This window comes from Oryctolagus cuniculus, chromosome 14 (assembly GCF_051225735.1).
Source record: "Oryctolagus cuniculus isolate XC-2025 breed Fujian yellow rabbit chromosome 14, ASM5122573v1, whole genome shotgun sequence".
Classification (NCBI taxonomy): domain Eukaryota; kingdom Metazoa; phylum Chordata; class Mammalia; order Lagomorpha; family Leporidae; genus Oryctolagus; species Oryctolagus cuniculus.
Genome location: NC_142880.1, coordinates 40,770,909 through 40,783,134, shown reverse-complemented (window position 1 = coordinate 40,783,134; position 12,226 = coordinate 40,770,909). Strand labels below are relative to the sequence as shown.

Genomic DNA, 12,226 nt, shown 5'->3' with positions numbered 1-12,226 from the left:
GTCATCAACTTACTGTCTTTTACATCCACACATTTATACTCCCTCTGTCTCATTTCATGCATGTGTGTTCAGGCATGTGTGTAGTGTGTGTGCATGTGTAAGTCTATAGATAATAATACTTAGTACATATTATTAAAATGTGTTGAGAACTTACGATGCATACTTATGTGCAACTTGTGTTTTTTACTGTATGTTTTGTTTTTGAGAACAACCATATATATGAATAATCTATTTTTGTGCTGAATAGTGTTTATTTTGTATATATGTCACATGTAGCATGCAATTTTATTATTATGTTTCTTCATTTCCTATTGCTAGATACCTAGGTTATTTCATTATTTTACTACTAGTAAAATATAATTTTGGACAAGTGTCCTGGGCCCCAGGTGCAAGGGTTTACCTGGAGTGTCTACCTAGAAGCAGAACTGCTGGGTAATTGAACATCTATGTGTGTAAGATATTGCCTCATAGCTTGCCCAAGTATTTCACTAATTTACTCTCCCACCTAAAATATGTGAGAGCTATTTCTCCATCTCTTCCCCAACACTTAAACCAATCAGATGTTCAAATTATTTGACAATGTGAAATAAAGTGGGAAACTATATTTTAATTTTGTCCCTCCAGTTATTTTAACAAGTGCAGGGAAGGGGGCGTCATATGTTTTAGTTTTCTTCCACTTTGAAGCATCCATACCCATTTGATTTTTAAATCAGTGTCTTATTGACTTGTCAGACCTTACTGTATGTCCCGGAAACTCACCTTTAATAAGTTTATACACTGCAGAAAATGGCTTGTTTTTCAGCTTTGTTCATACTGGGATTTAATCTTGATGCAAGCCAAATCTGTGACTAGAACAGTGAACTCTGGAACTGGAAGCCCAAGTTCATTACCCTGGCTTTACTCTTTTCTGACCATAGGATCTGCACTAACTCCTTAGCATCTGCTTACCTCAATGTCACTACCTGTAAAATGAGGATATATTACTTCTCTCAAAGGTTTTTGTCCTGAAGTTCAACCTTCAATCAGAATATTACCTAGTACAAAGTTAGAGTCATGTGTTATCAGGATTTTTGTATTTTGATATATTGCCTTTAAAATCCTAGCATCATTGGTATCTGCATATGTTTAAAGGTTAAATATTACTTACAGTAGTCTTTGCATTTTTCTGATAGTTACTGGATTATGGAACTCATACATAGGTATGTTTATGTGTGAACTGATCTACATCACACTACATCTTTTCTAATTTTGATTATTTAGGGGTGATTTGTGTTTTGGAGAATAGCATCTCAGCAATGAAATCAAACATTTCCTGAAAGTGAGCTGCATTTAAGTTACAATGGCTTCAAAAATGATTTTTCTATTATAGTAAATTGAATTATGTAATACAGAGAAGATTCACCACAGGTAATTCCTAAATACCTAATATGAAAGTATCTCAGAAGCGTAATCCATGTTTATTGAATAAATAAATCGTTTGTGTTTTAAAAAATCATCTACCTTTGAGCAATTTTTAAAGAAGGAATCAATGCATAAAATATGCAATTGTGTAGAGTAGGTACTCTCTCTCCCTTAGTAGAGAGAGTAAGTGTGCACTTAAAGGAAATAAAAATCTAAACCAGCTTTCTCTTGGGACTTCTATTCTCTGTGATCAGTCATACTTTTAATGCATTTTAACTGTGCTAAAGGAATCAGGAAAGGCGTTGAAGTGATTAATGCCTTTTGTTTGCCCAAAAGGAAGGTGCCTCTTAGAGCAGGTAGCTTTATGTTCACTGCCAATGGTAGTTTTTTCCATTTTAATAAAATAATAGTTTCTTCTTATTTCTGTTGCATCATAAAATTGAAGCACTTTTTGAAAGAAATGAACAGAAAAATAAATGTTATACAATAGTATGATTTGTAGTCCTACACATAAAACTACCCAATGTTGTAGATGAGCAGACAAATCCCAGCGGATGATGGAAAGCTCTGACATGGTCTTATTTGCGTTAGCATTGCCCAGGACATTGTCTTCCAGCTTTGTTTTGTGGGCATGGAGGGCAGAGAGCAACAAATGCCATCTGAACACAAATGATGGAAAATTTCTGTATTGGTCAGTGTGCCATTCCACACAATCAATAACCCTCCAATTTCAGATTTCCACACAATGGTTTATTTCTTTTTGCACTCTGTTTCCTGTGGGCTGGCCCATGTATACAGTACACATGGCTATTCAGGGACCCATCTCAACCTGGGACTTGAGAGAGCTGTAGACTTCACATCGGCCCTTCTGTGCTTGCATGGGAAGTGGCATTTGGCATTTCCTCTCACAGGTTTTCCTTGGGCAGCTTGGTCCTTGGTGTGCCTGTAAGGAGAGGAGAGCAGGACTTGGGTGAGCCCTGGAAATAGATTCCACTGACTCTCATTCCTTCTGCTTTAGATGGGTGATAGCTTGAGTGAATTTCCTTGCCGGACTTTGGGTTGTGAATGAAAAGTTTGAACTTTGCAGTAAGATTAGTTTAAATTTCTGCTGAGTTCCTTGTTAGCTGTGTGATCAAGTTATTGAAATCACTAAGTCTATTATTATCTATCTATAAAAAGAGAGACATTTATGGTTGCTCTGAGTTAGCAAGATCCTGGCATACAGTATAGACTTACTTAATGGCTATTCTGGTAAAGGAATGTAACAGTATAGAGATGGTAGGAAATCCTGAAGGATGTAACATGAGCATTCTTTATGTATCAGAAAAAAATTACTGTATCAGTACCCTGAGGCTGCCATAACAGATTACCACAACTGGCCTTACATAATAGAAATTTTGTCTGTCACGGCTTTGGAGACCAGCAGTTCAATAACAAGGTGTTAGCAGAGCCGTGTTCTCTATGGAGGCTCAGGGAGCGGTCATTTCCTTAACTCTGGAGTCTGATGGCTCCAGGCATCCCTTGGCTTGTGGCTGAATCACTCTAATCTCAGCCTCTGCCTTTACGTGGCCTCCTCTGAGTATGTGTGTCTCCACTGGAGTTTCTTATAAGGATATTTATCTTTAATTTAGGGCCCAGCCAGATGGTCCAGGTTGATCTCTGAAGAACGTTAATCTGTTTACATCTGCATGAAACCCTTCTTTCAAATAAGTTACCATTCACAGATTTCAGGGTTTTAATGTGGACTTTGCTTTTGGCAGAGGGGAATCGCCATTCAACCATCTACAGATATGAAAGTATTCCAAATCCATCGAATGTAACACTTTGAATAGTATACCACCTTGAGAGGTTTTCCAGGAGCTCTAAATTCGTAGTGATCATTAAGGAAATGAAAATAGTTACTTATTTTCAAAGTTAGAAACACATAAGGATTACCATGGAAGCTTATTTCACAATGCAGATTCCCAGCCTAACCCATAGACTTTCTGATTGTCTAGGGTTCTGGGACCTAACACATATATTTAAGAAGTGTTGTGGGTGATTCTGACGCAAGTAAGCATTTGGAGTTGCTCAGACTTGATATTCCTAGGTTCTAGACCAGCTTTTACAAATGGCCAATGGAATTGATCATTAAGCACTGGAATTCGGTAGTCACATCCTTGAAAAATAGTGACTAATGGCTTTCGTAGATGATAAAGCAGAATGACTATGGTCCTGACTCACTGTGGTGATTCTTGAATTTAAGATAAGACTGCCTTGTAATAAATGCCTCTTACTAAGTGAACTTGGCCTGCAAGTTTCAAAAACCTGTTTGTAGGGTTGCATTTGTATTTCAAGGGTTAAACTTTGTAGTTGGATTCTACTTTAATATAATGTCCCATCTTTGTGATACAAGAAAGAGTTGCATTGGGCTGAATTTGTAATGTTATCATTTCATGTATCCATTCTGTCTGTAGCTCTCATCATTGCATAAAACCATTTTCCAGCATGTGCATATGGATTGGCTCAAGAGAAAGGCATTCAATAAAAGGCATCTGTCTCTAAGGGACTACTCTTGTATTCATTTACATCAATCATGGCTCTTCTGAACATTGATTTATACCACAATTCCCCTTTTTCCCTCTGCAAATGTATTCAGAAGCTACCTCTAAGGGACAGATTAAAGATCCAAAATCCACTTACCGTTGAGAAACTGATGAGCTATTCATAGAAGCCGCTTGATCAGAGTAAAAGATCTACTGAAATAAGAGTAGAAAATCGTCCTCAAAATGATGTCTGTCAATAATTGACTTCTAGTTTTCTCACCAATTTTGACATATAAAAAGGAGCATGTAGGAAGGGTTCACATACCGGTGAAAGAGTCGTTCATGTTTAGAAGTGTTACATTTATTTATATATTTCAAATATAAAAAGTCATTCAAAATAGGGCTATATAACTTACATGGATCCACTCTGTACAGTGTCTGATATAACATGTATATGAACAATTCTTTTGGCCTAGATCATCTCACATGATGTGTTGTTAAGTGATAATTTTATAATTATAATCAGTTGGTAGTAAAGTATTTTAACTTTAAAAGTCAGACTTATATTTTAAAATAATTAAAATTGGGTAAAAACTGCATATACAGAGAAGCTATTGTAAGGAATGTGTCTAATGTGTTGGGCTTTGCAAAAAATGAGATGGTGTTGTGAAAACTACTGACCATTGTCCATTTACATTGCACTAATCCCATTGGATCAAAAAAATGTACAATAAGTGGATGAAAATTGAGATTATATCAAAATTGGATCCCTTTTATCAGTGAGGAAATAAAGGAAGTGCCAGTGAGCCAGCACTACTACTCTAATGTGCCTTTGTGTCTTATAATCTAGGATACTTTATTTTCTAATCAATGAATTATATCTGTGTATTCTCTTTTTTACAGTTCAGCAGAAGAGCAGTTTCATTGGCAGTCACAAGGTAAAGTATAGCTTTTTGATGAACACTTGCACTTCTATATATATTCCACTGATTAATTTTCTTACAACCTTTAGGAAGAGACTTATAACAGTGAATAGGAAAAGAAATATGACACAGGGTAAAGGTTAAATGAAGTTGATATGATAGCTCATAACTTATGGCGAGTTCTTGAGTAATTTTATATTCTTCAAGGATGCATGGAATTGACTGACCTTGGTTTGAATGCTTGATTGTGAAGGGTTGCAATGTGATATCAAATAAAAACTCCATAGAGATCATACATTTGTTAGAATAATTTTTATGGTTAAATGATGACCTAAAGCTTTAACATTAACATATCTTATGTTTGTTTATCACTTTAAAATATTTTATTTCAGATGGTCAAAAAGATATCGAAGATGAACTTACAACAGGTCTTGAACTGGTGGACTCATGTATTAGATCACTGCAGGAATCAGGAATATTGGACCCACAGGATTATTCCACAAGTGAAAGTGAGTTAAGCGGCAATTACACTTGAAGACAGTTAAAATGTAGGAGTATTATGTCATTATTTTTCCAATATAATCAATATCATGTACCATAACTAATTAGGACTTAAGGTTATTTTTGTACTTGCTTTATCCATTTCACTCCACTTTCAGTGACTCTGTTCATACCTTACCCCACCCAACTGACGTTGGATGATGAACTCTCTTAAGTCAGTAGTTAACATCTAGACTTGTCACCAATTACTGATACACCTGTGATGCTCACCAATGCTCTGATACCCTTTTCAGCACCAAGGCTAGCACACTTTACAAATGCATCATTTGTTTGTTCAGTAAACAAAAAGTTTGCTTTAAAATTAACTATAAATGCCTTATTTATACAGATCACTGTGAGTAGAGATCTTAAAAAACAGCATTTACATAACAAAATAGAAAAAAAAATGTAATACAGACAATATTAACTATTTAGTATTATACTAAAGTAATATGCAATTGTTACATTTCTTTTTTAAAAAAAAATTTGTTTATTTTATTTGAAATGCAGAGTACAGAGAGAGAGAGAGAGAGGGAGAGACAGACAGAGAGAGATCTTCCATCCACTGGTTCACTCCCCAAATGGCCACAACTGCTGGAGCTGTGCCAAACCTAAGCCAGGAGCCAGGAGCTTCTTCTGGTTCTCCCACATGGGTGCCGGATCCCTAGCACTTGAGTCATCCTCCACTGCTTCCCCAAGCACATTAACAGGGAACTGGATTGGAAGTAGAACAGCTGGGACTCTAACCAGCGTCCATATAGGATTCCAGCACTGCTGCAGGCAGTGAATTAACCTGCTATGCCACAGTGCCAGCATCACTACTTACATTTCTGTATTTAACTTTGACTTATTGTATGGATTCCAATAGAATATTTAAATATTTCTTTATCTCCATTTATATATTTTTCAACAAGAGTGGTTGAAACTTATTAATACAGACTGTTAGGACTTGAAATGTGCCTCTTTTTAATAAATCATAAAATTCTCTGGACTTACTTTAATGAAATCTCACAAAAGGTAAAAATTAAATCAGTAAAACATACATTACCCTAGTAATTTTATATTCAAAGTTGTTGAAGCATTTTATCCCTTAACTTAAAAAAATAAAATTTCCTCCAATGCCTATTAAAGTTTGTCATAGAAAAGGAAGACATAAGAACAAGATAGCATATTTATCTTGAAAACCATTTACTTTTTGTATTAGCTAATTTTCTCTAATTTTCTAATACCACTACTCCTAAGATAACATCATTATGAATATTAAGATTTATTTACACCCATATGCATCCCCTTAATTTTTAAATAAATTATATGGTTGATATTATGCTTGTTCTCATTATTTCATATTTTTAAAAGCACATTGTTACCTGTTCTCCCTCAGACTCATTAAATATGTTTCTCTTGTAGGGGTAATTGTAGCTACAATGCCTTTAATGTTTGAAACACATGTAGAAATGGAGTAATGTATCTTGCAAGGAAAGGGGCATGATGGTGAATATCTCACCTTTCATAAAATAACAGAATAACATAATTGATTGTTAGTTTATGACAAAGGGTAACCTATAATAAATGGAAGGTACAGAAAAGAGAATGCAAGAGTCACGTAAGGCATAAGCAATTATTATAAAGGGTAATTCAAGTATATAAGTTTAATTACAGTAAACACACTGAATTTTTCACTACAAAGAATAAGCATTAAAATTTCTAGTAAAGATAAAACAGTTATGTGATATTTTATAGAGTCACACTTAATGAAATAAAAGCTGAAATTAGACAGAGTCACGCCAGCAAATACAATGAATTCAAAGTGTCGGATTAGATGAATAATATGAAATCAAGTAGAATTTAGTACAGAAGCACTGATGAGCGTCCTCGAGTGAAACTAACTTATACAGACATAATCAACTCACACAAAAGATAAATGAACATGTATGCACCAAACAGCATAACATCTGTTATGAGTATTAACCCAAAACATTAAAAATATAGAAATTTATGGAAAATATTATTGTAGACACGTCAGTGCACATTACTCCAATAGAATACTAGGAGAAAAAAAAAACACTAAAAGTTGGAATAAAAAACTAACAAGTGAAAGTATTAAATAAATTTTCAGATTTTATACATTGAAAGATAGCATACATTTATTATGTATATCCAAGGGAAACTTAGAAAAATTGATAGGATACTGGAAGATACATAGGCAAAATCCACAAAAATAAGAGTCAATAAAATAATAAGCAAAAATGTGATCAGATTAAACTAAGAAACATGCTGGTTATCTACTGAATAATAATGGAAGCAAAAACAAAATTACTTACATAAGGCAAATAAAGCAAAACATTCTATGATTAAAAGTGCATTCAGAGGAAATCTTTATTTTAAAAACAGACAAAATGAAGACATGTTGCATTTATTTTTGATAAATCTTTAAAGAACTTAAATAAATTTTTTAAAAAAAGAACTAGGAAGATGAAAATGATAAAAGCAATGCAAGAGAAGGTACTGTCAAATAAAATAGTAGAAGAGATAATTAAGTGCTAGAAGAGATAAATGCATAAAATAAATAGAAATTTTTTTAAAACTGTAGAACAAATGATAAAAGCAAGCTTTCTTTGTTCAGAAACTTTTACACCTAAGACAAATGGAACGGATTTTTGGTATTTACTTTTGTTTACCTGCAACATGTATTCAAAAGTCACCAGCAAATAGTGTATCTTTATTATAGGTAAATTAAATACTCTAGTAGGATTTTTTTACAAATGTTTGATAACTGCTAAATTTTTATTTTTTAGAAAGGTTAATCACTTCATTTTATTATATATTCTGAATTATCTTTTTGAAAATGCCTAAGATATTAGTTGATTATTATTTCTGTAAGCTCCTGCACCCTGGTTTGAAGAAAGGAAAAGAAATAAAACAAAAAGCAAGTGATCAAAATATCACCCCCAAATTTTGTGCCAAAGGACCGTGCACCATAGTGAAATACAGATTTGTTCCTTAAGAAACATCTCATTTTAACATTTCAGGTTCCCATTAACATTGAAGTCACTGAGTAAATTTTAGGTAGATAATGTTTAAGTGCTGGATAGATAAGGATCACTTAGGGCATCCATTCTGCTAATTCAAGGTTTAGGAGGCTCCTGTATATGGGTAGGGTGCAGGAGGAATAAAGGTTCTACTCAGAGTTTACCTGAAGGGAATTTAATGATGGGACTTATTTACAAAGCAGTGGGTAAGATTAAGGGAGCAAACAGTGCATGGTGGGGTAGACAGGGGATGGGAACACACAGAAAGAAGCCCTCACCACCCTGAGACTTGCAGGGAAATTGAGAAACCCCTAGCCCAGTTCAACAGCTTGGACACAGCAGGGGATTGCCCCAGCCAGAAGCCAAAGAGCCAGTCTGTGGGGGGCATGGGCAGGGGATAATCAACACCACAGCCTACTAAATAATAGAACAATTGACCGTATGTATGTCCTTGGAGTAGCAACATAGCAAATAGATAGGTAGTGACTCTTTGACACATTTCACCTCATTAGGGAAAGTCCCTTGTGATTATTCAATCAGCTAGAATAGCAATGAATTAGCTAGTGCTAAATTGAACCTGGCACTCTGCCTTTGAGAACCAGCCTCTTAATACCAACTCAGAAGGGACTAAAATAATGTTAAATAAGTTTAAATCCAGCCTGAAAATAACTAAAATGCAAAGCAATCTCAACCACTTAATTTGTTGCAGTTAAAAGCTTTTCCTATTTTTCATCCAAGGGCTCATTGAAACAAAATTTGAATTCTAGTGACCCTGTCTTCCTGACCCTAAAGCAAGCAGTAACTGTTGTGTAGCTATCCGTGTGTTCTGGCATTTTGGATGCTTTTTAAAGTGCTATCCTAAACAGTATGTAAATCGTTTGTACAACCTTTGCCATCCACCACTTACTTGAGACTGCCGACTGTGTTGTTTGGATTCTAACAAATATGTGTCACTGAGTCACGGGGAGAATTGCTTCAGAGATTGTTCTTGCTTTACTGGGACAAAACAGAATGCAACAACCGCAGCAAAAAGCTGTTTGCTGTCGGGAGGTCGGGGCCATTAGCTCCTCACGTGATGCCTAGCGTGGCCAGAATGCACCATGTCCTTTATTAGTCCATACTTCCTTGGAGATACAAGCAGAGAAAAGGTTGATTGTACTTTGGGCAGTCATTAACAAACATACTGTCATCAAAATTGGAAATAGAAAGGGCAGCTTAGAAAAAAACGGCTTATCTTAAATATTGTATTTTCAAATAGTAATTATCTCTGTAGCATATTAAGAATTAATATTCAACCCTTTTCTAGAAAAATATGTTCTTCAGTGGGAAGAAAACCTTAGGGCCTAATGTAGGCTGAATATTGTAGTGAAAAAGCATGTCATCAGACTCTGAGTTTTCAAATCAGAATGTGTTTAAGTATCAGTTCTCAAGCATGTGGATTAGCATTCGGAGCAGGCAGAATCCAAATAGAATAATCATATGTAGTTTGTCAGAGGTGAATATATTATTCACTGTTGATTTACAGCGCATCATTTCATTTAATGACTGTGAATATCCTTAATTCACAAGAGAATCTTTGACAGATCAGGTAATTAAAATGCTATAAAAGGTAATCCCATATATTTTTATGCAACAACAATAATCATAAAGGTGAGAGGCATCGTTCTGAAGTGAATGATCTTGTAATTCCTGGTGAGCATGGCACACAAGGAAGCAGAAGCAGTCTAGGGTGTAAGGTTTTCAGAAAAATTACATGAATCAAAATGACAAAAGCATTAACTTCATTGGCTCAGAACACAAGAGCTCATTTGTTTGCTATGTTTTATGTTATAGTAGACACCAGGGCCATGAACCCTGGGCAGAGGCAGAGACCTGAATTGAAAGCCCACTCCTTCCTGTCTCCACCAGTGGCCAGGGCCTGTGGCCTGACATCTGGAGAACCCACTTCTTGAAAAAGCATCGCTTTAAGTTAGCTGAGCTCATCTCAGATCGCTTGTTCCCTGTGAAATCGCTTCATCATATCCTGTTTGGTCCAAGTTCTTAAAACACAGCCAGGACCACCTCCTTCCCGGAAGTGTGTCGCAGCATCCAGGTCTGAAGCTGTTGGCTGCATCGCCTTGATTTCTTTCAAGATTCACTTACTCTCACTTCTCTCAATACCCTTGGTGTGTGGAGCGGGGCGGCAGGAAGAGCCTCGGCACAGATAGGAAGTGTGAGCAGAGGCAGAGGGAAAACAGGTGGATCCCGGGAAGAAACAGAACCCTCTAGAAAGCTTCGATTATCTTCCCTTTACTTAGATCCCACGGAGGTTTCCCTGCACCACATAGATGTTTAAGAAGCAGTTTGTGTCTTTCCAAAGTGGTCACTAGCTCAGAGGGAAACCTTCAAATGGAAGGAAGAGACAAAGGTGACATGTAGGAAAAGGTCCTTGTCATTTCCTAAGCCGGAGAAAATTTCGGATTTCTCATTAAACACACCGCTCTCACCTGGGTTAGCCATGTCTTCTGGGATCAAGCAAAGTGCGAGCCTGGCTGGAAGTTCCTGGTTTTGAAATTGTCAAGGCACCACAGATGCCCAAAGCACAGATAGGAGGATGAAAGTCAAGCTGGTCAAAGTGTGGGCAGTAGCAGAGCAGGCAGTGCAGGAGTAAAAAGCAGCCACCACCTCAGAGTCCCTAGAAGAAAGCTGTAGAACAAGCAGCCTTTCCCCTGGGAGGCTGTGGAAGAGGGGTGGTCTCCAGGAGATGCCCCCTAAATACTAAAACATTACAGTCACTGAATGAATTACTGACCTGGGTTTTAGTATATCACTGTAGGCACGGGTGGGTGATACTGGCATTCCTTCTGTTAAGTGTTCAGAATAAGCATTTATTGGCAGTCAGTATCTCGCCTCATGCCATTTGCACACTAACAAGAAAGGCTGGAATCGACTCTGTGCATCTTGGAAGGTCAGGTAGATAATGGCCTAAGGAACATTGGAGTCAGGCTGCCAGGGTTAGGGGATGAGTACATCCATGCACACATGGCTTTTAAAAACATTCATGAAAATGCATGTCATAAAACAACTATACATGGATTTCTAAAAGTTTTTAAACCAAAATAATTATCTTTTCATTGCATTTTGCTGTGAACATTTAGAGAACCCTTGTGGAGCAGGGCTCCTCACAGTGTGCTTGGAAGTCCTGGAGGTCCCTGTGGCCCTAGCAGGAGACTCTCAGAGTCACAGTGTCTTCCCGGAAATAGTGAGAGCGTATGCCTTTCCATGCCTTTTCTCCCGTGAAGGTCCCCACTGGGGTTTTCCAGAAAGCTCGTGACATAGGATAGGTTTGCTGTTTTGATGGCTCAGGGACAAGTGCTGAGCATTCTCCTCTTTGAAACATCTCCAATAAATAATATTATATATGGCCCATATCAGGGAAAGCTCTTGAGGACCTCCATAACTTTTCAGAAAGTTTGGGAATCCCTGGAAGAGAGGATGACGTTGGATGGGAGGCCAGAAGGAAGTGCACATGCAAGCCATACAGAAATCTGGGGGAGAGTCTGTGATGTTGGGCAAATCAACAACTTGGTCTTGTTTTTATTTTTTTTAAGATTTATTTATTTATTTATATGAAAGTCAGAGTTATGTAGAGAGAGGGAGAGACAGAGAGAGGAGAGAGGGAGAGATCTTTCATCCACTGGTTCACTTTCCAGATGGCCATAGTGGCCAGAGCTGGTTTCTCACAAGGGTGTCAGGAACCCAGACACTTTGGCCACCTTCTGCTGCTTTAACCAGGCCATTAGCAGGGAACTGGATCAAAGGTGGAGCA

General features: G+C 36.9%; 1 protein-coding gene across 6 annotated transcripts in view; it reads left to right on the top strand.

The window, feature by feature from the left end:
• The window catches only part of CTNND2 (catenin delta 2), a 993,743-nt gene that overhangs the window by 538,947 nt on the left and 442,570 nt on the right, over positions 1–12,226 (top strand). For all 6 annotated transcript variants that reach the window (XM_089312616.1, XM_051853868.3, XM_051853869.3 and 3 more), the window contains 2 exons: positions 4,830–4,864; positions 5,242–5,358. In XM_089312616.1, the coding sequence (XP_089168742.1) occupies positions 4,830–4,864; positions 5,242–5,358 (152 nt within the window). The remainder of the gene's footprint in view (positions 1–4,829; positions 4,865–5,241; positions 5,359–12,226) is intronic.